At 55.3% G+C, this 25,523-nt stretch overlaps 3 protein-coding genes across 3 annotated transcripts; all 3 read right to left on the reverse strand.

Annotated features, from left to right (window-relative positions):
• Positions 1-14,792: 14,792 nt before the first annotated feature.
• LOC104143901 (hemoglobin subunit alpha-A) lies at positions 14,793-15,748 on the reverse strand. The gene is made up of 3 exons (XM_009674636.2): positions 15,561-15,748; positions 15,133-15,337; positions 14,793-15,019 (listed from the first exon to the last, which is right to left on the reverse strand). The coding sequence occupies exons 1-3, from the start codon at positions 15,653-15,655 to the stop codon at positions 14,891-14,893; spliced, it is 429 nt and encodes a 142-aa protein (XP_009672931.1). The 5' UTR covers positions 15,656-15,748; the 3' UTR covers positions 14,793-14,890.
• Positions 15,749-18,695: 2,947 nt separating this feature from the next.
• On the reverse strand, positions 18,696-19,634 carry LOC104143902 (hemoglobin subunit alpha-D). The gene is made up of 3 exons (XM_068908945.1): positions 19,387-19,634; positions 18,973-19,177; positions 18,696-18,893 (listed from the first exon to the last, which is right to left on the reverse strand). Exons 1-3 carry the CDS (start codon positions 19,476-19,478, stop codon positions 18,765-18,767), a joined length of 426 nt encoding a protein of 141 aa, XP_068765046.1. The 5' UTR covers positions 19,479-19,634; the 3' UTR covers positions 18,696-18,764.
• Positions 19,635-21,927: 2,293 nt separating this feature from the next.
• On the reverse strand, positions 21,928-24,749 carry LOC104143903 (hemoglobin subunit pi). The gene is made up of 3 exons (XM_009674639.2): positions 24,381-24,749; positions 22,799-23,003; positions 21,928-22,214 (listed from the first exon to the last, which is right to left on the reverse strand). Exons 1-3 carry the CDS (start codon positions 24,473-24,475, stop codon positions 22,086-22,088), a joined length of 429 nt encoding a protein of 142 aa, XP_009672934.1. The 5' UTR covers positions 24,476-24,749; the 3' UTR covers positions 21,928-22,085.
• Positions 24,750-25,523: the final 774 nt, after the last annotated feature.

Raw genomic sequence — 25,523 nt, forward strand, 5'->3', positions numbered from 1 at the left:
GTGGTCCTGGGGGATCCCTGGGGTCCGGGAACGGCCCGGGGACCCCCGTGGTCCTGGAGGAGCCCTGGGGTCCGGGAACGGCCCGGGGACCGTCGTGGTCCTGGGGGAGCCCTGGGGTCCGGGAACGGCCCGGGGACCGTCGTGGTCCTGGGGGAGCCCTGGGGACCGGGAATGGCCCGGGGACCGTCGTGGTCCTGGGGGAGTCCTGGGGACCGGGAATGGCCCGGGGACCCCCGTGGTCCTGGGGGAGTCCTGGGGTCTGGGAACGGCCCGGGGACCGTCGTGGTCCTGGGGGAGTCCTGGGGACCGGGAATGGCCCGGGGACCGTCGTGGTCCTGGGGGAGTCCTGGGGTCTGGGAACGGCCCGGGGACCGTCGTGGTCCTGGGGGAGTCCTGGGGACCGGGAATGGCCCGGGGACCGTCGTGGTCCTGGGGGAGTCCTGGGGTCCGGGAACGGCCCGGGGACCCTCGTGGTCCTGGGGGAGCCCTGGGGTCCGGGAACGGCTTGGGGACCGTCGTGGTCCTGGGGGAGCCCTGGGGTCCGGGAACGGCCCGGGGACCGTCGTGGTCCTGGAGGAGCCCTGGGGTCCGGGAAGGGCCCGGGGACCCTCGTGGTCCTGGGGGAGCCCTGGGGTCCGGGAACGGCCCGGGGACCGTCGTGGTCCTGGGGGAGTCCTGGGGTCCGGGAACGGCCCGGGGACCCTCGTGGTCCTGGGGGAGCCCTGGGTGCCGGGAATGGCCCGGGGACCGTCGTGGTCCTGGGGGAGTCCTGGGGTCCGGGAACGGCCCGGGGACCCTCGTGGTCCTGGGGGAGCCCTGGGGTCCGGGAACGGCTTGGGGACCGTCGTGGTCCTGGGGGATCCCTGGGGACCGGGAACGGCCCGGGGACCGTCGTGGTCCTGGGGGAGCCCTGGGGTCCGGGAACGGCTCGGGGACCGTCGTGGTCCTGGGGGAGTCCTGGGGTCCGGGAAGGGCCCGGGGACCCCCGTGGTCCTGGGGGATCCCTGGGGTCCGGGAACGGCCCGGGGACCGTCGTGGTCCTGGGGGAGTCCTGGGGTCCGGGAAGGGCCCGGGGACCCCCGTGGTCCTGGGGGAGCCCTGGGTGCCGGGAACGGCCCGGGGACCCCCGTGGTCCTGGAGGAGCCCTGGGGTCTGGGAACGGCCCGGGGACCCCCGTGGTCCTGGAGGAGCCCTGGGGTCCGGGAATGGCCCGGGGACCCTCGTGGTCCTGGGGGAGCCCTGGGGTCCGGGAACGGCCCGGGGACCGTCGTGGTCCTGGAGGAGCCCTGGGGTCCGGGAACGGCCCGGGGACCATTGTGGTCCTGGAGGAGCCCTGGGGTCCGGGAACGGCCCAGGGACCGTCGTGGTCCTGGGGGATCCCTGGGGTCCGGGAACGGCCCGGGGACCCCCGTGGTCCTGGAGGAGCCCTGGGGTCCGGGAACGGCCCGGGGACCGTCGTGGTCCTGGAGGAGCCCTGGGGTCCGGGAACGGCCCGGGGACCCTCGTGGTCCTGGGGGAGCCCTGGGGTCCGGGAACGGCCCGGGGACCGTCGTGGTCCTGGGGGAGCCCTGGGGACCGGGAATGGCCCGGGGACCGTCGTGGTCCTGGGGGAGTCCTGGGGACCGGGAATGGCCCGGGGACCGTCGTGGTCCTGGGGGAGTCCTGGGGTCTGGGAACGGCCCGGGGACCGTCGTGGTCCTGGGGGAGCCCTGGGGTCCGGGAACGGCTTGGGGACCGTCGTGGTCCTGGGGGAGCCCTGGGGTCCGGGAACGGCCCGGGGACCGTCGTGGTCCTGGAGGAGCCCTGGGGTCCGGGAACGGCCTGGGGACCCTCGTGGTCCTGGAGGAGCCCTGGGGTCCGGGAAGGGCCCGGGGACCCTCGTGGTCCTGGGGGAGCCCTGGGGTCCGGGAACGGCCCGGGGACCGTCGTGGTCCTGGAGGAGTCCTGGGGTCCGGGAACGGCCCGGGGACCCTCGTGGTCCTGGGGGAGCCCTGGGTGCCGGGAACGGCCCGGGGACCGTCGTGGTCCTGGGGGAGTCCTGGGGTCCGGGAACGGCCCGGGGACCGTCGTGGTCCTGGGGGAGCCCTGGGGTCCGGGAACGGCTTGGGGACCGTCGTGGTCCTGGGGGAGCCCTGGGGACCGGGAACGGCCCGGGGACCGTCGTGGTCCTGGGGGAGTCCTGGGGTCCGGGAACGGCCCGGGGACCGTCGTGGTCCTGGGGGAGCCCTGGGGTCCGGGAACGGCCCAGGGACCCTCGTGGTCCTGGGGGATCCCTGGGGTCCGGGAACGGCCCGGGGACCGTCGTGGTCCTGGGGGAGTCCTGGGGTCCGGGAACGGCCCGGGGACCCTCGTGGTCCTGGGGGAGCCCTGGGTGCCGGGAATGGCCCGGGGACCCCCGTGGTCCTGGAGGAGCCCTGGGGTCTGGGAACGGCCCGGGGACCCTCGTGGTCCTGGGGGAGTCCTGGGGTCTGGGAACGGCCCGGGGACCGTCGTGGTCCTGGAGGAGCCCTGGGGTCCGGGAACGGCCCGGGGACCGTCGTGGTCCTGGGGGAGTCCTGGGGTCCGGGAACGGCCCGGGGACCCTCGTGGTCCTGGGGGAGCCCTGGGGTCCGGGAATGGCCCGGGGACCGTCGTGGTCCTGGGGGAGTCCTGGGGTCCGGGAACGGCCCGGGGACCGTCGTGGTCCTGGGGGAGCCCTGGGGTCCGGGAACGGCTTGGGGACCGTCGTGGTCCTGGGGGAGCCCTGGGGACTGGGAACGGCCCGGGGACCGTCGTGGTCCTGGGGGAGCCCTGGGGACCGGGAACGGCCCGGGGACCGTCGTGGTCCTGGGGGAGCCCTGGGGTCCGGGAACGGCCCGGGGACCGTCGTGGTCCTGGGGGAGTCCTGGGGACCGGGAACGGCCCGGGGACCGTCGTGGTCCTGGGGGAGCCCTGGGGTCCGGGAACGGCCCGGGGACCCCCGTGGTCCTGGGGGAGCCCTGGGGTCCGGGAACGGCCCGGGGACCCCCGTGGTCCTGGGGGAGCCCTGGGGTCCGGGAACGGCCCGGTGACCCCCGTGGTCCTGGAGGAGCCCTGGGGTCCGGGAACGGCCCGGTGACCCCCGTGGTCCTGGAGGAGCCCTGGGGTCTGGGAACGGCCCGGGGACCGTCGTGGTCCTGGGGGAGCCCTGGGGTCCGGGAACGGCCCGGGGACCATTGTGGTCCTGGAGGAGCCCTGGGGTCTGGGAATGGCCCGGGGACCCTCGTGGTCCTGGGGGAACCCTGGTGGCTGGCAATGGCCTGGAGACCCCAATGCTCGTGGGGGAGTCCTGGGGGCTGGACCCCCATGGTCGTGGGGGAGTCCTGGGGGCTGGGAGTGGGCCTGCAGACCCCCATGGTCCTAGGGGAGTCCTGGGAGCTGGGACCAGGCCTGGAGACATCCATGGTCCTGGGGGAGCCCCAGGACAAGTCTAGGGCCTGGGGAGCCTCACGGTCCTGGGGCAGCCGTGGAGCCTGGCCAGCCTCCAAGACCCTGGGATAACCCCATGGATCGCTAAGACTTAGACACCCCACAAGATCCTGAGAGGGCCCTGAGGCACCCCAGCACCCCAGTACCCTGGGAAGTCCTTGAGAGCCCCAGGGGAGCACTCTGGGACCCAAGGACTCCTCAAGACTCCAGGAGCACCCTGGACCTCCCCCAACCCTGGAGGAGCCCTGGGACACAGAGACTTGCCAGGAGCCCCAGGGAGCCCCCCTGGTGCCCTGGGGCCTGGACAGGGCAGCTGTGTGGTCCTGTGAGGCTGGCCCATTTGCAGGCCCCTACACAAGCACAGGTCCGGTACATCCTCCCATGCGTGATGTCTTCTCATGCACACGCAAGCCAGCCTGAGCTGCTGCGAAGGTGGTGAGAGCTCCCCTTCCTCTGACCTGCAGCTCCACACAGATCTGAATGTGCCCTGGGATGGTGGAGCAGCTTCACCGAGGGAGCAAAGCTGGAAAAAACAAAAGGTTTGAAGCTTGCCACATCCCTGGCTGCGGGTGCCAGCATGGTGTGGATATCCCCTCTGTCCTGCAGCAATTCTCCCTCGGTTGGTACAGCCTATCTGTGGTTCACCCTCATCCCCCTCCTTGTGATGCCATTTCCCTGTTGCCTCTGAGTATGAAACAAGGGTGCTTCTTCCTCTGCTGACCCTGTGCAAGCTGCAACCTCATGTGCTGGGGGCTTGGCGTGAGAAGGCTGCCCCCTGCTCCACACGGACCCTGCTCACCTCTGACAGCCCCTACCTGCTCCTCTCTGCCCCATCTGCTAGGAGCAGCCCCATTGCCAGAGCAGCTGGCAGGAGCAAGGAGGGCAGGAGGTGACAGAGGTCATCTGATGTCTCCCCACACCCAAAGAATGTACCAGCTCCACCTCTGCCATACATAACAGGTATTTGTCTGTCCCTCAGTGACAGATACTGCCAACATCCCCAGGAAACATCCCGATGATTCATATCTAGCCATGACAAAGTTTTTCTTAGACCTTAATTCCCTGATACAATTTAAGAACGTTATTTCTTGCCCCAGCTGCTATGGACATGGAGAGCAGATTCTTGTCCTGTTGGCAGTAACTTTTTATGTATACAAAGACTGAGGTATTCCCTTTTTCCAACTGAACAACCTCAGCTCAAGCACACCTTATAGGCTGTGTTTTCTAGACCTGAGGCCAGCGGCTCCATGCCTTTGTTAGCATGTCCTGTGTGGAAGTACTGCTGTTCTGTTGTCACAGGTGGGTTTGGGCTTAAACTGAGAATTTGAGCTCACATTCAGTCTGTCTAGGAAAGCATGTCAAGAATTTACAAGAAATTTTTTTAAAGGGACCTGAAGACATTCTGCATCCTCCTTGTGTATCATTAAAACTCCTGGACATCACTTGTGTGGGCTACATCTGAAGTTTGCTTTTTTGGTATGATTAGTAATCACTAGCTACTAGTAGTAACCCCACTATTTTGTGATTCTGTGGAATTCCTGGTCATTTTCTGCCGCATTTTTCTCTAGCAGAGGTGATGGAATGATGTCATTCTTTAGGCTATTTCAAAGAAAAGCACTTTTCTGTTGTCAGGGGTGCTGCAACCAGGTTACTGTCCCAGGAGGCAGTAGCCTTGTTTTTTACTTCATAGTGACGTGAAGAGAAAGTTAGTAAGATATAAAATTTAAGATCAGTGTAATCTGAAATCATGAACATTAATAGGCATCAGTTATAACTGAACAGTAGCATCCCACTGTACTATAGCTCAGAATTTAAATTATTGGGATTGCTTGACTGTCCGTTTCCAAACATCAACAGATTTTAATTATGTTCCATGGAGGACCTGGCTCTCCCTCTTCAGGAAAAGAGAACTAGCCGAGAGCGTCTGATAGAAGCTGTAAATCAGCAGAGAGAGAGTAAGAGGAGGCTCAGCTCTTCAGTCTGAAAGGTGTTTTTATACCTATCTTTTGCAAGTCATTTTATTGCCAACAAAGGATTGCCCCAATCCTGTTACATGTCTGATTGCCTTCTCAACTCTTAGGCATCTACCGTGTTCATAGGACTCATGGGAGATGCGGCTTTTATATGAACAGTCAACTCATTCTCTGCTTTTCTGGTTGTCTTCAGAAGAGTCGAGGTATTTTCCAAAGGGATCTTCCCTCTTACACATCTTTTCTCTGGCATACGTTCTGATTTATTTGTGTTTTCCAGGAGAATAATGCAGTCTGGGCACAGTCTAGGAGTCCTTTCTCAAACAAAAATCCTACTCACCTCCTGGTCAGTTTGGTTGCTCAAGGACTTCAGACCTGTTTCAGTCACAAACTCACTGAAGATAGACTTCAGGAGCCCCAAATCTTTGTTTCTTTGTCGCACAGGCCTGATATACTTGTGATGGGTATATTAAATATGGGAAGAAAATCCCCTGGAGAATTGCTGATGAGAGCACCCTCATTTTCTAAGGGTTCTGACATCACCAAAAGCCCGGTCAGAGCAGTTTAGGTGATCAATAGCTCATTTATGAGAAGGCTTCTAATGTAATTTATGAGAAGACTTTGTTGAAGTCAGCCCAGAAGCTGGAGAACATACAGCATAGGATTGGAAGGGGCTATTCTTCCAATTCCCAGCCTACATTTGTTCACTGAGTGTTTATTACCATTTGTTCCTGTGCAGTACTGTCCTTGGATGTTCAAAGCTCTCCTTTTGGGGATGTGTACTGCATAAAGACAAAATCAGCTTCCTCCCCACCTTCATTCTGGAGAAGAGGATATCATCCTATTTCTACTGTGCTGACCCTTGGAGGCCACACAGGTATCCTGTAATATCCTCTATCGTGACAGTATCCACATCTTTTTTACCTGTGGTCATTAATAAAAGTTCCAAGACCAGTTGCAAGGTCAAATTCCATCAGTAAGTTCCCCCAAGCCCACTTCATTGCTAGTTTGTATTTTCTCCAGTTTAAATCGCATGTTTCCACCACCACCTGATGCTGCCATAACATATGCTCATGACTGAGCTTGAGATCTTGACCCAAATATAATTTCTGGGACAAGAACCCCAGCTGGCCTTATGGCAATTCTTTATTGGTACTGAGAAGGCCAGACCCACCACATATTCTCATCAAAGAAAAGTGTCTTCCTTTCCCAAAAATCTTATTCTAAAGCCTTGCGTGTTACTGATACGAGGCTAAAAGATCTGCGGCAACCTGTTCCACTTCCTCCCTCCTCCCTTTTAAATACAGATACTGTATTTGATATTTTACAATTCTACAATATCAGCTTACCTCCAGCTTGGTGGATTCATCTGTTCTTACTTCATTCACACATCTCATGAACATGAAGCTTTCTTTATTGGTTACTCCTTCTCCTCACCATTTTTCATAAGCTTATTATTATTCCCAATGTCCCTTTGATATTATTATTCCTTTGGAACAACGTCAAGTAATTTTGCAACTTCTGCTCTAAGGAATGGCAATCCACTTCCAACATCAGGCTTGAGTTCTTCCAATTAATTTTAATGTTGCTGAAAGATTGTTCTTCTGAAATAAGAACAAACAAAATCTGTTATTCCCACTCTACATTAATTTAGCATTCAATTCAATTTCAAAGGCATCAGCTCATCATCACTCAATCCTTTTGAACAGCATTCTTGCAACACTGTCTCTACTTATAAATATTCTCCTCTTCAGTGACTAACAATGAGATTCAAAGTCAAGGTCTGAGAGACCTGAAGAGAATTGAAACTCACCTGGTGTAATGCAGAATCAGATCACCAACATGTTACAGTACCTGTTTTCTCACAGCTTGAGTCCCTTAGACCTGCTCCTATTCCCTTAGTAAAGTATTCCAATGTTAAGACATAACTGTCTGGGGTGGTGGATGCCTTAGGACGTGTTGCCTCTGGACTGATAGCTGCTACAAACACGAGATCATTAAACTGTTGTCATTGGCTTAGCAGCTCTGTGGGTTGCTCTTTTTTCTCTCTGCTTAGGGTAAACGGCCTTGCAATCTCAGAAGAAAGAATGAGCTTGAACCAGGGAGGGTGAAATATTCTCTTCCACAGAGAGAGTCTCCCTTTTGCTCCAGAGCAGACCCTTATTGCTGGAGCTGAAGTTTCCACCACTTCCATATCCTGTGGCTGGTGAATGCGTATAGCAACCCATGGATCACTGTGAGACCTGCAACCACACAGCCAATCCAGACACAGTGACATCTGCCTCCTCCTGTGGTGGCAGCACAAATTGCAGTATTTGAAAAACTCCCCTGGTGAACTTCTGTCTACACTGAAATCAAAGTGAGTATGGCTATACTGGGACCAAGGTTTCTGTCTAGCGGTCTTGCAACACTTGATTATACCATTGACCCTGGATATACTGCAGGTGCCTGTGCCAGCAGGCCAGCCCCTGTGATGGTTAGGGCTAGTCACCTCTGCTTATTGCCATTTGGTCTTTGGGTCCTTCAACTCATCCCCTCCTCAGGAAGTCAAACACAAGTGGAACAGAGAGCACGCTGCTCTTGAAGGTGTATTTCTGACAAGATTGCAGACAGGCCTAGAGGGAAATTTAGACCATATATTGAAAGCATCCCCATTTAAATCTGCAACCTGGAAAAATAAGTAATGATGTGTCCAGGTTGGATCTGCAGAACAGATCCCAGAGCTGACAGTAATGACCCATGAATCTTGATAAATGTACTTTTGCTACTAATAAAGACGCTCAGCTACTCAAACAACCATTGAAGGGGGTACGAAAGCTTCCTGGCTGAGCAGCTGCAATGCACATTGTGCTGCATTACTTTCCATAAATCCACAGCTGGGATCCCCTTGGCTGTGTGGAAAGGTCTCTGGCGAGCACAGAGCTGACATACTCTGCTCCCATTCCTCTTTTATCTGGTCCTGGTAAAAGCAATGAAAAGGGGGCACTGGAAAGCCCTATGTTTTAGCCATCTCCAGCTAGATCCTAGTTGAGTGGTGCCTAACCTGCAGCTCATTGCCTACTTGGCATCCTTGTGACTTGGGTTCTGGAAGGGAAGAGCACTGTGTCCTGGGAGGACAGATCTAAAATCTGCTGTTAAAGTTGCATACTATAACTTTAGACAGAAATGTTGGATGTCGCTGCCTCACTGCAGGAGACTAGTGAAAGGCTTTCTGTTGTAGTTCATGGAGCAACATGATCCAGCAGTGCTTGGAGCAGCTCAGGTGCCTGCCCACCCCTCAGTTCCCCATTTGGCAGTCACTGCGGAGTCTCCTTTCCTGCTTTGTCCCGGGATCCCCATATAAAGCAGGCCTGGCACCAGCTGTTTCCTAGGAGTGGCTGTGCTCTTCCATATAGTCCCTCAAGGCAGCTCAGAAAAGGGAATGATACAAAGCAGAGAATCCGCAGCACGATAAATATAGCTTTCTAATTCTCAATCCCAACTCTGCTCCACGCAGCTTTCAATGTTATTCATGAATGGAAAAATAGGTGGCGGATCAGCCTCAGTTTAGATAAATGTAAGGTGACGCAGCTAGGGAAATATGATCTAAACCAGGAGATGTTGAACTTGAACTGGCTGTGGCAGTTCGGGAAAGAGATCCTGGAGTCCTCATTGATGATTCACCAAAACTGTAGGTTTGAAGTGCAGAAGTAGTCCAAAAAGCCAGCAAAGCGTGGTGACATCATCAGAAAGGGATCTGAAAACAAGACAGAGGGTATCATCTGGCTGCTATGTAAAAGCTTGGTGCACCCACATCTGTGCAGTTCTGGCCTTTGAATCTAAGGACATAGTGGACTTAGAGACTGAGTCCTGAGAAGGACAACTGAGATGATGCAGGAGATGGGGCAGCTGCTTGATGAGGAGGGCCTGGGAAGGCTGGAATTTTTCAGCCTGGAGAGGAGGGAGCTGAGGGGACAAAGTCTACAAAATCATGAAAGCGGCAGGTAAGGTGAATGAGGCTCATCAGATCCTGCAATAATCGTGTTACAGTGCATCAATGAGACTAGTTTAAAATGGATAAAAGGGACTTTCCACCGTACAGGGGGGAAGATGAACTTCTGGAATGCCCTGCCACAGGAGACTGTGGAAAGAAGCAGGATGAGCAGGTTTATAAAGGGATTAGCAAATTCATGGACAACAGGTCCATAAATAGATGCTGAAGGCAATAGGCAAGAATGTACTGTCTGAAATTGCTATTACTGCTGCTGTGGATGCTGGGGGAGCACAAAGGGAATGCACAACCAAAAATAGCTAGGCTCGTGTGCTCTCCTAAATAGCACATCTTATTGCTGAAGACAACATGGGGTGAGATGGACCAATGATCTGACCCAGTATTTGTGTTCACAATCTTATCATCCCTTACCACACTCAACCTTCTCAGATGGCTGGTGGATGGTAGGAAGATGGGATAACTAGCAGGAAGAACATATTTGCGTTTCCAGTCAACTCCCATCTCTGTTTTGAAAATCTAATCGATTCCCAGGGGAGAACATCAAGGAGGCTTGACAGAAAAACATTGTCATCTCAATGAAAGGGGTTGCTACTGTTACAATCTCAGTGGAAATCTGGCTAGATCTAATTACTGAAAAAGTCATTGTTGGCCACACAAAGAAGGTGGGAAAGCGGTGCAGAGTAGTTGTGGAAAGTTTTGCCCGCTTAGCTGATGAGTGGCTCCAATACAGCAGTGAGGGCCCTGGAAAGGAATCTGTTGCCAACATCACGTCACCACAGATCTGCTCCTTCTTGTCTCAGATGTAAGATCCAAGAGCTGGATTCTGTCCTGAATGTCTCCCAGGAAAGGGGATTCATCACACTTCATGGCTTGCCAGTCACGGGAGCTTGCAGAAGGAGACCTGGATTCCTCATGGGTCAACTTTGAGGGGGATCAGCAAAGAGTGTTTCTAAGCTGTTGCTTGCTATGCTGAACTTTTTGTGATGGCAAAGAAGAGCAGACAATGTTTTAAGTTCCTCTGATGCTTGTTTTATCTTTAGGAAAAAAAAACTGAATCAGCTCTGCTCTATCTGGAGGGACTTGTGCAGCTGTGCAGTTGCTGGTGTCTGATGTGACCTCTCAGCTGGGAGCAGGCCCTGCTTTTAGAAAAGGAAGGAGAGAGAAAGCAAAATAAAAACATTGGACTTTAAGGAAACAAAGTCCAGCAAGCTCAGTAGCCTGATGTGTGAGATCCTATAAGAAATGTCTCACAGAGCTGGCAAAGATTGAGTGCTGGTAAAAATTATATAAAAGAAAGATGTCAGGGCCCAAATCTAACCTATACCAATGCAGAGGAAGAGCAGGAAGGAATGATCCTGGCTATATCAGTGCTTTCAGACACAAAAAAGGAACCGCAAACAGGAGATGAGGCAAACTGATTAACAACAAATATTAAAAAACAGCACAAGCATGTAGGCATGCATTGAAAAGAACAAGACCCAATCAAGATGTAACTCACAAGGGTCTTAAAGGCCGAAAAGAAAACGAGGAAAGGCTGAAAAGCAAACGATCAATGCCTTCCTGCAAGGAGAAGTAGTCACAGAAAACAGAAAATAGAGTCACCCTTCACTAAAAAGTCAATTTTGATGAAGCCCTTAATGCAACTGGCAAAACACTCATTGGAGAAAGTGCACAAATCCTGATAAGAGTGGATTAAAGCATACTTAAATCCAGTATGCTGGATTCCACGGGAATGCACAGGTCCTCTGGCCTGAGAGCAGAACACTGGGGTCCAGCCCATCCGCCTCACACCTCCAGACCCTAACTTCAGTCAAAAGCCTCTGCCAACAGGGTGGGATGTCCCCAAAGCAGACGAGGATGCACAAGGGGCAGGAGAGTCCACATCCACTTCACCTGCAGTGGGCTCTAAACTGTCCATGCTGTCAGTATATAGGGGGGGTAGGGTGATAACTGGAGACACTAAACAGTTTTCCCATCCTCTAAGAGGTATGCTGGACAAAGTGATATTTATTAAGGAATAATAATGTGCCTTGTGGCAGCAGTGGCATAGAAGAGTTCCCAGTCCTGTGAAAACAGAAGGTTTTACATGAGACCAGCTCCCTGTTCTAGCTCACAGTGCTAGAGTGTGTGTTTTGCACAGCTGGAAGTGGAGGAATGTAATAGCACCTGTGTAAGAGTGAAGGCTGTGGGCACAGGAGGGAGACTTCTTCTGCTGATGTTGCTGTGCTGGAAATGCTAGCTGACGAGAGGACTTTTTGGTCCCATGCTTGACACATCCAGAAAATGGAAGAGAAAGTAACTTTAAGACCTAGATTGAGATGCTGATGCCCACACACCACCTGATCCTCTTTGGCTCCTTTGCTGGGGAAAAGGCGAATGTGTACATCTTATGCTTGTGTGCATGAAGTCTTTTGATAGAGCTTACAGGTTGCTCTGGAGCAGAGGCCATACCCCAGGTGAGCATGTACTCTCCCCAGTCCAACCCTACGTACAAGCAAAACCCTAAGTCACTGCCTATCCCTCTGATACACTAGAGGAGTGAGGAGAACTGAAAATCCCACTTCAGTCAAAGCTGAAAGGATCATTTTCAAGAGCACCCTTTGGTTTCCTCCTGCGGCTGGAAGCAGCCTTCCTTTGTCAGCTGTACAGTTTGTTACTGCCTGTACTTGTGCGTCTGTGAAGCAGTCTGCCCCAAGCTGGATTTTTTTGGTTACTTTCTGATTTTCCAACACTACTAAATACCTTTTCCTGATACAGGCTCTTTGCAGGACATCTTGATGCAAAATGGTCTTCATGAAAATTCCTGTGGACAGCAACCTTCTGGACAACCTCTTGGTGCGTTTCCACAGCAGCAGTCCCAGTGCTGAAAATGGGCTGCTGGGGACGGCTCCATGCACCCATCCCAACTCGTGCCACCGGGGGACCTCAGGGCCTGCTGAGGACCTGCTCCTGCCGATTTATTCTCCTGCCGGAGGCTACAGGTCTGTCCTGCAGCCAGGGCCAAGGCTTGGCCCCTCTGCACCATCTGGCTGGCCCCGATAAAAGCATCATGGCTTGAGGCCTCCATCTTGTGGCAGCAAGGACAAATGTCTGCACTGAAACTCATCCCCGCTGCTTGGGGCTCAGCCTTTCCTTGGTTTGCCACAGCCAGGGAAGTGTCTGAGCTGTGCACTTTCCAGATGGCAGCTAGGAAAGCACGCCGGCCCTGGGGCCCAGCCAGGGCGCTGCCACTTGTGTCACACTGCCTCCTCCGAAGCACAGCGGTATCCTGCCTAAGGACAAAACAAGGCAAGAGAGCACTTGGACGCGAAGCCTGGCAGAGGCAGCCTGGGCAGCTGCCAAGTCACTGCCCCTCCATGTACATACCGTCCCCCTACATTACTCCTTATGCGTTGCCTCCCATGCCCACACAGGCCCTTCTGTACGTGCATGCACATACGCACACGCACGCAGTTTTTCCCTTCATACCTACTGCCCATCGCTTGCATGCACACTGCTTCTCACATGCATTCAAGCACATACATGGCTGTGCACTTGCACTGCGTGCACACACACACACACACACTGCCTGTCCAGGCTGATGCACATCCCTTTCTCTGCACGTATACTCACCCACATGCTGGCTCTCACATACCCCATGGCTTTGCTGTACCCAGGCCTGCGCGGGTCCTGTGCAGCCAGGTCTGGAGCAGCTGAAGTCTGTGTTGGATTGATGGTGGCTCATACTGCTACTTTTTGCACTCATCCATGCTGCCCCGCACACCTATTTCCCCTATTTCCCATCATATGCCTGCTCCTCCACATGCTCCCCAGGCAACAGAGGCTCTTTGCCGAGCAGAGTTATGCCTGCAACTATCACGAAATAATGTTGGCTGGAAGGGACCGCTGGCGTCCAGCCTGCTCCAGCCCTCTGCTCCAAGCAGGCTCAGCCTCAAAGGTAGCTCAGGTTGGTCAGTGATGCTCCAAACAGCTTTCACTTCCCCTCCTCGCTGCGCCCAGGTGCAGTAGGCTCTGCCTTGCCCCTAGTGCAGGGTCACAGTCTGTGGCTGGTGCTTTGGAGGGGGAACTGTGGCAGCTGGAGGGCCTCTCTCGCTCTGGAGTCGCTTCTGGACTCTCCTGCCTCTGGTGTTTTCTCTGATGGGGGCTGGAGGTCACAGAACTGGGGCAAGCATCCAGCCCTGCATGGGAGCCAACCCTCGTGGCACGTGTGTGCTGGGGAGCAAAGGGACCTGTGGCAACCTCAGCCCAGCTCTGTGCTGTGCTTTCACTGCATCAGCCACACCAGGGCTTTCTCGAACCTTCCTCTTGGTGCTGAGCACCTCCCAGCCCTGGCAGAGACAGAGCTCAGTTACTCAGCACCTGGCAGGTTTTAGCCCCCCGAGACTATCTGTTGCTGAGGTCTCTTACCACACCCACGGGCTGGAGGGGAGCCCATGCAACTCCTTTATCGGCTGCCTGCAGCCCCCCACCAGCCGCCGGCCCCGCTGCTGGCTACGATAAGGGCCAAGGGCTGCACAGAGCACTCGTGCTTCGGCACCCAGCGCCACATCGCGCCCTGCTCTTGCCTTCCTGCCCTGGCGCTACCTTCCCAGCTGAGATTCATGGCCCAAAGAGCAGGATCTGGGGCTGGGCCAGGTGCAGCTGAGCGCTCCCCTTGGGGCAAACTATGCCCGCTGATGTCCCCTAGCCTGCTAGTCCCCTCTGCATGCCCCCCAGACCCCCTGCCAGAGCAGTACTCTAGCAATATAGTGTTAGATGGAAACAGAGAAGAAATCCTATGTGTGCCACACAGCCCTGTTTTCTATCTGTTGTGGAAATGCACGGAAAGCTACCCTTGCACTGCGAGGTCTTCAGGACTCAGCACTCACAGGAGTCCTTGCTGTGCCACCATGCAGATGGTCACAGATGCTGGGAGTCACCTGTGCCCCATGGTCTCCCATGAGCACTTGCAGGACAAGACCCATCTCAGCATGCAATTTCGCCTAAGTGGGGACAAAGGCTGCACAGGGCTCTCCACCTCCATGGCACAAGAAAAGACCCCAGGGTTGGGATAGGTGCTCTGATGAAAAGGCCTGGGCTGGCTGGGGCTGCAGGGACTTCCCGAGGGTCAAACTCTGGTCCCTGTCTGTGAGGCTTTCCCATTTGCCAGTGTCTGAAAATGCCCTTCCGCTTGTGCCTGGAGCCACATAGCTTGCACAGAGGTGTGCACCTACTGGCCGCCACCACCACCACCCAAACAGAGCCTAGGAGCCTCTTTGCTCCATATCCCCACCTGGCACAGGGGCACCAGCAGTTTGGGTACAGGCAGGCACAGAGCCCCAGAGCAGAACCCTCCCATTCCCCAATCCGTCCTTGCAAGCAGCAATCAGAGCAGGACACCAGGGTTGGAGCACAAATGCAATAGATTTTATTTCAGATCATTTGGCTGCTCGCTGTTGGAGGGCTGGCAGTGAGTTGGGGCCAGCTCCAGCCACGGTGCTGTCTAACGGTATTTGGCAGTCAGCACGGCAGACACGGCACACAGGAACTTGTCCAGGGAAGCATGGACCTCCGGGGTCAGGGCAGAGGGGTGATGGATGGCCACCACCACCAGGAAGCACTGGCCCAGCAGCTGAAAGGCAAAGGGAGATCATGAGCAAGCAAGTCAAGTGAGGGGGCAGCCAGATGGCAGAGAAATTGGGCTGGAGGAGAGCCAGGCTCGGTCATCCCTTCCCAGGCACTCACTTTGAAGTTCACAGGGTCCACGCGGAGCTTTTGGGCGTGGAGGTCGCTGAGCTTGGAGAGGGCCCCAGAGATGTCATCAATGTGGTTGACAGCCTCAATCAGGGCGTTCGCCACCTTCTTGCCATGTGCCTTGATCTGAGCAGAGCCGTGGTGCAGGTCAAAGTGGGGGAAGTAGGTCTTGGTCTGGGGGTAGGTGATGAACATCCTGCAGGGCAGAGAGGGTCAGGGCTGGTAGGATGGGACCAGCAGGGCTGATGGGGAGGGGGATAGGGACAGATGAGGCAGGAACAGAGTGGGGGGTGAGGACAGGCACAGCTAGAATATGGACAGGTGTAGACAGGCAGAGAGCATGGGGGCAGATGGGACAGAAAGAGGGACACGCAGGACAGGGACAGCCAGAGATGGGGATGGACGGGGCAGACACTCACCTCTCCAGGGTTTCAGCTCCATACTCTTCGGCATGGCTGCTGATCTTGCTGAAGATGCCCTTCACGTTGGTCTTGTCAGTCCCGGACAGCACCATGGTTGCACCTCCGCGTTGGCAGCCCCCAGCACGGGTGTCCCCGACGGCCGCAGCCGCCCTTATATGCGGTGCCGGGGCCCCGCCCGCCTCCTGGCCCGGCCCCGGCGGCGCTGGACCCCGGCCAGGGGGGGCTGCCACCGCCTCCGCCCCGGCACCGCCACCGCCACCGCCACCGCCACCGCCACCGGCGGCTGTGCCCAGCCGCACGGGTGTAGGGTCAGGATGAGAGTGAGGGTCTGCCTTGGTGCGGGCTGCGGGTCCCCGCTGGCACCGGCAGCTCTGGCGCAGCGGGGATGTGCCGGGGTGGAGAGCCGGGGTGACAGCCGGGGACAGCAATAGCGAGCCGAGAGCGATTGTACCTGCGACAGCGCGGTGTGAGTGCGTGCCCCGGAGTGCACCTGCCCCGCACTGCGCCACACGCGCTGCCCGGTGAGCATCGTCCCTGCACACACAGGCTGCCCCAGCACAGCCTGTACACACGCAGACTGTCCCTGCACACGCACACCGCTCCTCTACACACTGCCATCCAGCCTGGCCCCTGTGCATGCTGTCCCTACACACGCACGCCACGCCTGTACACACTGCCATCCAGCACGGCCCCTGTGCACAAGCTGCCCCTGTAAACATCAGCTTCGCCTGTACCCACTGCCATTCAGCATAGTCCCTTCATGCACACTGCCCCTGTACATGCACACTGCCCCTGTACGTGCACACTGCACCTGTACCCACTGCCATTCAGCACGGCCCCTATGGACACACTGCCCCTGCACACACACCCTGTGCCTGTACACACTGCCATCCAGCATGGACCCTATGCACACTCTGCCACTGCATATGCATGCTGTGTCTGTATACACTGCCATCCAGCACAGCCCCTATGCACACACTGTGCTTGTATACGCACATCGCGCCTCTACACACTGCCATCCAGCATTGTCGCTATGGACACACTGCCCCTGCACATGCACACCGTGCCTGTACACACTGCCATCCAGCACAGATCCCTTGCACACACTGTCCCTACAAACAAGCACTGTACCGGTACCCACTGCCATCCAGCATAAACCCTGCACGCACACTGCACCTGTTCACACATCTATCCAGCACGAACCCTATGCTCACTCTGCCCCTGCACACACACACTGCACCTGTGCACACTGCCATCCAGCACGGCCCCTGTGCACACACTGCCCCTGCACACACACACTGCACCTGTGCACACTGCCATCCAGCACGGCCCCTGTGCACACACTGCCCCTGCACATGCACACTGCACCTGTACCCACTGCTATCCAGCACGGACCCCATGCTCACTCTGCCCCTACACACGCACACTGCACCTGTACCCACTGCTATCCAGCACGGACCCCATGCTCACTCTGCCCCTACACGCACACACTGCACCTGTACCCACTGCCATCCAGCACGGCCCCTGTGCACACACTGCCCCTACACGCACACACTGCACCTGTACCCACTGCCATCCAGCACGGCCCCTATGTGCTGTGGAGGGGTGGCTGCCCCCGACTCCCAGGACTGGGTGACACTCAGCAGAGCCATGGGGGTCAGCGCTGGGTGCTGACGCAAGCCCTGGCCTGCGGCAGGAGCTCGTTGCTGGTGACAGAGGGTGTGCAGGGCCGTGGTGGTCTGTAAGGGGCTGCGTGCCCCAAATGAGGAGGGTCAGGAAGGTGAGGAGGTGAGGAAGGTGAGGAGGCGAGGAAGGTGAGGAGGCGAGGAAGGTGAGGAGGGCTGCAGCGCTTCCAGCAGTTTCTAGAGCTGGCGCACACGGCTGGGGGGACAGCCCACGCCGTGTTCCCTCCATGGGGCCGACGGTTCTTATCGTTCGTGTTCAGGGGAGATTAGCGCGAGCTGGCACTGTTTCGGGGCAGGGGAGGAGGGGGGAGCCGGCCTTCCAAGAAGCTGAGCCAGTGAAACAGCAACTGGGGCAGCGGGTTTGCCGTGCACGAAAACATCGCTGGGGCAAACTGCAAAAGTGGCAGAGCCCTTCCCGCTGAAGGCGTACGAACAACCGGACGAACGTGGGTGCACCGGGACTTGGCCGACGGCTCTGAGCACGGAGGAAAGGCGCGGGGGGTTCATGGGTGTACCGGCAAGGGCAGAGGCCAGCCCGGCACAGGCGTCCCCCAGGCCTGTGCCTCTGTGCGCGCCAGGTGCCGGCGCACCCGGCACCCGCCGCTGCCGGCGCTCAGGCCCCATAGGCGCTGCTCCGACCCACCTGCTCTCAGCGCTCACAAACTCCCCTTTCCTCCCTCTGTTGTCACAACCTAGAGCAAACTGCAGGATCTTACAACCCATCGCCTCCCTGTGACCTAAAGGCAAAGAGCTGTCCGATTCAGGCCCCAGGAAGGCGAAACCAGCGGCCCTGCGGCAGACTGCGACCCTGCCTGGCCCTGCTCCCACCCTCCCCAGAAGCGCGGGAAGGGCAGACACCTCGGGCAGGAGGTCGGGGGCACCTGCCAGGCAATCATGGGGCATTTGTGGCTCAGGGGCTGGAGGCAGAGACAGTGTTTGTGCTTAATGGGCTGTGGTGCGTTTTTTGCGCTCCGTGAATTTGTCCGATTGCTTTTGGAGCTCTTGCACTCAGCTCCCACAGCATCTAACTCACTGCAAAAGCTTGTGTTGGGGGGGGGGGGTCATCCTACCCCCAAGTTAAAACCACCTAGGAGATCCAGAGCTCGCCAAGAACAAAACTCAGCTTTGCACATCCCTCCCCCCTCCCATTCCCAAAGGGACAGCAGGCACAGCGAGGTGACAGGCAGGGATCCATCCTGCTGTCGCTGCGGTGCTGCCACCAGCCTGAGGACAGGGCCAGAACGGAGCAGCCTCAGCGCAGGAGAGGCCCCAGGCAAGGTCCACCCACTCCTGCTTCGATGGTAGAGCTGTGCAGACAGGGCCCTGGGGTGCGCAGGCAACTGCCATGGGCCCCCAGCCAACACCACGGCCGGGCCCTGCCCGGGGCACCCGCGGAGGGCTCCCCCCACCCCGGCCAGCGCTGCCCCAGCACACACGGACACGGTGGTGTGGCGAAGGCATCTTTATTGAGCGCACGGGCACGGGCACGGGCGGCGGTGGCGGCGGTGTGGGTGCCTCATCTGTACTTCTCGGCCAGCACGGCGGCCACAGCTGTCAAGAACTTGTCGTAGGCGGCGTGGACCTCGGGGGTGTAGTCCTTGCCCATGTGCACGGCCAGCACCACCTGGAAGCACTGCGACAGCAGCTGCAAGGCAAACACAGGGCTCAGCACCGCCGCTACGACCCCCAGCCCAGCCCCTGGCCCACCCCGGCCCCCAGCTCGCCTTGAAGTTGACGGGGTCCACACGCAGGTTGTAGGCGTGCAGGTTGCTGAGCTCAGACAAGGCCTGGCTGAGGTTGTCCAGGCTCTTCACGGCGTTGCCCAGGGCATTTGCCACCTTCTTGCCGTGGCCGCGGATCTGCTCAGAGCCGGGGTGCAGGTCAAAGTGGGGGAAGTAGGTCTTGGTCTGGGGGTAGGTGATGAACATCCTGCCGGAGGGAGGCTGGTCAGTGCCATGGCACCTCCCAGCCCATATCCCCTGTGGCGGGGGATATCGCCCATGGGGGGCCTCATCCCCTGGCCTGCACCCACCGTGGGGGTCCCAGGCCCACATCCCCTGACTCTTCCCCCCACCAGGGGTCTGCATCCCCCAGCCCGGCCCATCACGGGGCTCCCGGCTGCCGGTCCTGGCCCGCACCTCTCCAGGGCCTCAGCTCCGAAGTCCTCCAGGTGGCTGCCCACCTTCTCCCAGATCTGCTGGATGAGCTTCTTGTCGTCGGCGGTCAGCATGGCGGCGGCTGGCGGCGCGGGGCGATGCGGTGTGGTGCGGTGTGGCAGCTGCGCGGGGCTCTGTGGTGGAGGCGCCCGCCGGGCTGCCCTCTTATAGCGCCAGGCCGGCGCCCTGCACCCTCCCCCGGCCCCGCTGCCACCACCCCGCGCTATCTTATCTGCGCGGGGGGCCGTGGCCGCTGCGCCGGGCCCAGGGAGCGGCCGCGCAGCGCCCTGCGGGGGCCCGGCCCAGCCCTGAGGGGCCTGGGGGGATCCAGCCTGGCCCTGAGGAGCCCAGGGGGACCCGACCCCGTGGGGGCCGTGGTCGTTCCGGCCTGCGAGCAAGCCCCTGTGGCAGCCCGGCCACCTCGCCTTCCCCCGGCGGAGGGGCGGGCGTGAGGGGTCCGGCCGGCGCCCTGCTGGCCCTGGGAGCTGGGGGAGGCTGCCTGGCGGCGCTGGCCCCGGCCGTGGGTCAGCAAGGGCGGGTAGCTCCCGTGGGTGCTGCAGGACAGCCGTGGTCCAGGCCTCGGCCCTCCCCTCCCCAGGCGTCCCTGTGCAGATCTGCCCTTTCTCTGGGCCCAGGTCCTCCATGGCTGCTCACCACAGACGTTGCGGTGGATCCCGCATGCGGCCCTGGCCCTCGGGTCTCCCAACCTCCACAGCGTCCTCAGGCCTCCTCCCTTCCACGGGCCACCTTTGCTCCTCAGGGTAGGAGCTGTGGACAGGCAGGTGGCAAGCCCTCTCAGATACTGCTGGGGGTCTGCCATGGGAAAGATTGTCTCTCCAGCAGCCCAGAGAAACCGGGGTGGGGAAGAGGCAGGAGCACACACTGGGCTGGGAACAAGGCAACAGATCGTGGCCCTGCTTTCTCCATAAATACAGGGACATCCCACAGGACATGTGGTGGTTGGTGACTGTTAGCATCCTTCATTAAGGCCCAGAATGAAGTCATTGGTATGCATCTGTATGCATATGGTATGCATATTTGATTAAGGACTTATCAGATGCTGACCTGTCATGTAAGTTGTTGATTTAAACCTTCAGGTTACCCTAAACCCCACAAACATACAATGCTCTAAAATGTTGTTGGCCACAGCAAGTGCTGGGGTAGACTTTAGGTAGCAATTTGGGAGTAATTTGGTGGCTTCAGACCTACAGTATTTTCCCTCTGCCCAAGTACAGTGCCCACATTTTTCAGCATTCAAAGAACTCTGCATGAATATAGATCTCAAAGTTAATATTTTGTAGCTAAGATGGGGACTGAAATGTGCAATGCCAATTTGGGCTTGTTGGTTAGTTTAAGACATCTTTTCATGTGGAAAAGTCCTTAAGACACACACGGGCGGTGAACGTAACTTGGAAAATATCTCACTACAGAGATAAAAAGAAATAGGAGTCACCTAGTCGTTAGACATAAACCCCTCCTAAGCTGCCTTGAATATTCAGTTTGTTGCATGTGTGTGGGGCACTTATCTAGAATTACAGTCTTTGGCCTGCACGCAGCATGTGGGTCACTTAGGTAGTGAATATACTCCCCAAACAAAGAGGCTGTTAGTTTTCAAACTGCTCTAAAAATCACTATATTTTTCTTGGAGAAATGATGTATCACTGGGGAGTCTTGGAAAAACTTTGGAAGAGGAAGCAAGGATGTGAATGAAACAGCTCACATATCTTTTATCAGCTGGGAGCCAGGCTGTTGACAGGAGGGCCTTGGCCAATGAACTACAATTGTGTTTTTGAAGATGATCCCTCTGCTCCCCCCAGGGTGACCCTCAGTTCAGTATTTTTCACTGTTGCCCCTTTTCAGAGAAACCCTGGGAGTTCAGGTCCTCCGGATGTCATCAACAGAGACTTCCAGTGGCCACCGCTATTCACAAATTTCAAGTGCATGCGTAGTTTCCAGTATAAAAAAAGAAAATGTCAAGCTCAGGGGGGATGTTCCTCTTACCAAACCTCTCTACCAGGCATGATACCCCAAGGTTTTCATGAAACAGATCAAGTACCTTCTCTAGACCCTGTGGAGGATGCATCAGGGCAGGAGCGATGACCCAGCATGGCTCTGGGCACATCACAAATTATGGCAATGCAAGTTATGTTCAGGATGGACTGTGCTGGTTTTCCAAAGTGCCCTCTGACAGTTCCAGGGGTCAGCAGCACAGGAAACATACATTTAACCCCTTTTTTCCAGATAGGCCAAATGAAAAGCCTGGATCCATCCACTATCCCAACAGGGTGAAAGACCGATTCCTGGTGAGCCTTATCCCTGGTGAACCCCACCTTCTGAACAGTGAGCAGAAGCAGTCACAGGGCTCTAGCCTGTTCTGGGCTTCTGCTCAATGGTGTGTTATTCCCACTGTGCACATGAATTTACACAGCTTAGCGTTTTCCCCTCCATCTTTTGTAGGGATGTCAGAATACCCCTGGCTGAACAGTGGGGCATAGGTGGAGCAAGTGAAGATGAAAGCACAGAGACGGTAGCTCATGGTTGAATTATTTATTGGGTTTTGCAGATGACTGAACCCCTATATAGAGGATTTAAGAGGACTGCGTAGGAAGAAATGAATACCCCAAAGCCTGGCAGCTGTGGCATGCCATGGATGTGCATCCCTCACCCTCTGTGAAAGCCATTTATCTGTACTTCTCAGTCAGAACAGAGGAAACGCTGGACAGGAACTTGTCCCACGCAGCATGAACTTCTGGGGTGAACTCAGTGGGATAGCGGGCAGCCACAGAACACAGGATACAGTGGGAAAGCAGCTGTAAGGGAAAACAGGACAGAATCCATTGTGATCAGTATAGACCTCAGTCTAGGGATCTGTAACAAACCTTACTCCTAGCCTGCTCTTGGACGACAAACACATGTCCCAGCCAGTTAACACTGGCTAAAGTGTGAAGAAGCAGAATTGCCTTTTGCACAGGGCAAAAGGCACTGCTTGATACTACTCCCGCTTTTCAAATGTCCCTTCCTCCTTCACCAATGGGCAATGCAAGAAAAGTGGAAATGTTGTTTAGAATTTACTAAGGCTTTCTTCAAGAAAGGTGATATTATACTCTGACATGTGAGAAAGGTTCATAAATTACTACAAAGACAGCAGGGACTCAAGTCTGTCTAACACAGACCACAGGAACCCCCTGAACAGTTCTTTTCTTGAGCTAGACCAGATCTTTCATGAAAAGATCCAATCTCAGGTTAATAATCAGATGACGAAGCAGCAACATGAGTTGACAAGGCTGTACAGTGCAGTAAGGGATCAAGCCACCATTAGCTGAAATGATCCCTGGTCTCTAATTTTGTGACTGGCAGTTTTCATCCCTGAAAGTGTCTGTTTGTGTTCACTCACCTTGAAGTTCACTGGGTCCACCCGTAGGATGTAAGCATGTAGCTCGCTGAGTTTGGCCAAAGCGCCTCTAATGTCATCAATGTGCTTCACAGCTTCCCCAATGGCGTTCATGACCTTGGAGCCATGACCACGAAGCTGAACAGAACCTTGGCTGAGATCGAAATGAGGGAAGTAGGTTTTTGTCTGGGGGTAGCTGGAGAAAAGCCTGGAGGAGAACAAGAGAATTAAATTCAGCAGCGTAAATTGCATGGAGGATCTCAACCTCAGGACAAGTGTGCTGTAAACCCACCAGCTGCAGCAGTACACTCGCTCAGCTGTTGTAACAGAGCTTTGGGGGTCTGAAGCTTGCATTAAGACCTGCTATGTTTCTGCTCTTAAAACACTTTGGTAGTATGTACAAATTAGCCAGGGGTCTAAAGCTCATGTATTATTAACAAATAATGCACCCAAATTGTCACCTACGTTTCGTGTATTACGCTGTCAGCCAGTTAGCAGGATCTGCAAACTAATCTGAGCTGAATGAACCAGAATCAATATGACTGGTACTCTGAGTCTCAGAAAGAGCATCACAGTACATTAGATTGATCTGTACATAACAACCACATAACTTTGGTTAACTTAATTGCTTTGGAACAATTTACAGACTACTCTCCCTTTTGTGCCAGCTTGCTGAATTTGGGTGAACTTCTTTTGGAAGAAGTAGCCACTTCCTTAGTCTTAAGAGTGGCTTGGCTTATTTGAAAGGGACATCCCTGTTGGGATAATAAGAAGCTATTGTATTTACAGTGGATTCCTTCAGTGCCCATTCTGTTTGCTGTGATATACTTCATGCAGGGTCCAGTTGTGTTGTTTCCTAACAGTCTGTTACACATCAACTGGCTCAAGGAAACGTGAGTATCCAATGAATTTATTGGACAGCTATCATCTATTAATGCTGATTATATGGTGATAGGAATTGCATCACTCATACAATAAACTGCTTTAAGTTCATTTCCTAGCAGTGATAACCCTATTTCAGGACATTGAGTATGAATGAATTTAAATTCCTCTTCCGTGCACCTGGCTATGAATTCTTCCGGGTTGCTATAAGGGGAAGGAAACCTGTAGAATTGAATAGAAAATTATGTCTTGCCATGAAGTTTTGAGGCCATCTGTTAGAATTTAGTAGCAAAGATGTAATTCCAGTAAATTACATATTAAATAACATCATAGAGCTCATCAGCAATTTCTATATAATTGCCTAAATTCTAAAGGACTTGCCACGAGGCTTGTTCTCCAAGACATATCTAGGTCCTTCCTCATCAGTGTTTCCTGGTGCAGCCCAAAATCCACTGACACCACATGCTCAGTAGCCAGCCAGCCTTGGGCCTTGTCCCGCAGGGCTCTGCGCGCCACTGGCAGAGCCGACCAGCTCCCCACTGCCAGAAAGGCTGAGCATGTGTATGGAGGCGGTTAAGGTGACTGCAGAATCTAATTCACACCAGTCCCAGTGTGATCTCATTCATATACGTTTTACACAAGAAGCATCCTAATAGCAAAGTCAGATGAGGCACCCTTTTAGGAGGGGTGCTGGGTGACTTACCTCTCCAGTGATTCTGCCCCGATGGCGTCAGCTTGGGTAGCCACCTTCGACCAGATGGTGATCACGGCGGCCTTCTCAGCTTGAGTCAGAGTCATTGTGCAAGAGGGTGCAGTCTCAGGCTCCTTGCAACGAACGCTCAGAGCAAGCTTGTGCTAACTGCCCTCACAGCCCTGGTTATAAAGAGGAAGAGGAGAGCGGATCTTGGCAGCTGTCCACGCTCATTGGTCACTCCTGAGGCCCTCCCATGGAGGTGGGAGACTCTTATCTCCCTGTGAAACAATGTCCATTTCGGCAAGGGTCAGTGCACTGGCCTCCTCGTTTGCTGGCGTTATCAGCTTCTTGCTTCTTAACGTAATGGCCATGTGGCCTGAAGAAATTGTCTGGACGCGTATTGATACATGAACAGTGAGATAATGGTGGAAAATTCCAGTGACAGAGTATTAGGACCCATCATTAAGCTGAGGAGTGTGTGGATTTCAAACATACTGAGAAGTCTAGAGAAAAATCCTTTTGGAGAAAAATCCATTTGCCTCCTTGCTTCAGAGATGTGTATACAAGGCCTCTGGGTTTTGCTGTGGCAGATCATACACGTCCTGTACACGTGGCACCTGCATGGTCCAATACTCATACAAAATGATTCCTGGGTAGCATTGGGTCAGGCTGGGAAATGCTCGGTATAGTTCAGAGTGGGAGTGCGTGACGGACCAATAAATGCTCACAATGGAAGAAGGTTCAGAGGAGATGGGCAAGGGTGATGTGCCCATATAGCCCCCAGAAGAATGCAGGAAGTGACTGATCACAGCTGTTACAAAGAAAGATGAATTTATCTCAACACAAAGGGGACCAGAGGGACCTGTGTTGTAGGTAAACGGCTGTGTCAGTTGATTAGGTCAACTGACTATATCACAGTTGAATGGATCAACTGATGGTGTAAATGTTTTTCCCGAGTTCATCGAAAGAGTATGAATGTCTGTGAGTTAAGCAGACCAGCATAGGGGGAGCATATACATGGCTAAACCCAATATAGACAATAAAAACTGAACAACTAACAAAACAACATTGAAGAAATCAATGGTCTTGAGCTGGTTTCAACCCACGTATTCCTTCCCAGCGTGTGGGGATGCCCAGCATCATGATGGTGAG

The sequence above is a fragment of the Struthio camelus genome, chromosome 15, assembly GCF_040807025.1.
Source record: "Struthio camelus isolate bStrCam1 chromosome 15, bStrCam1.hap1, whole genome shotgun sequence".
NCBI classification, from domain to species: Eukaryota; Metazoa; Chordata; class Aves; order Struthioniformes; family Struthionidae; genus Struthio; species Struthio camelus.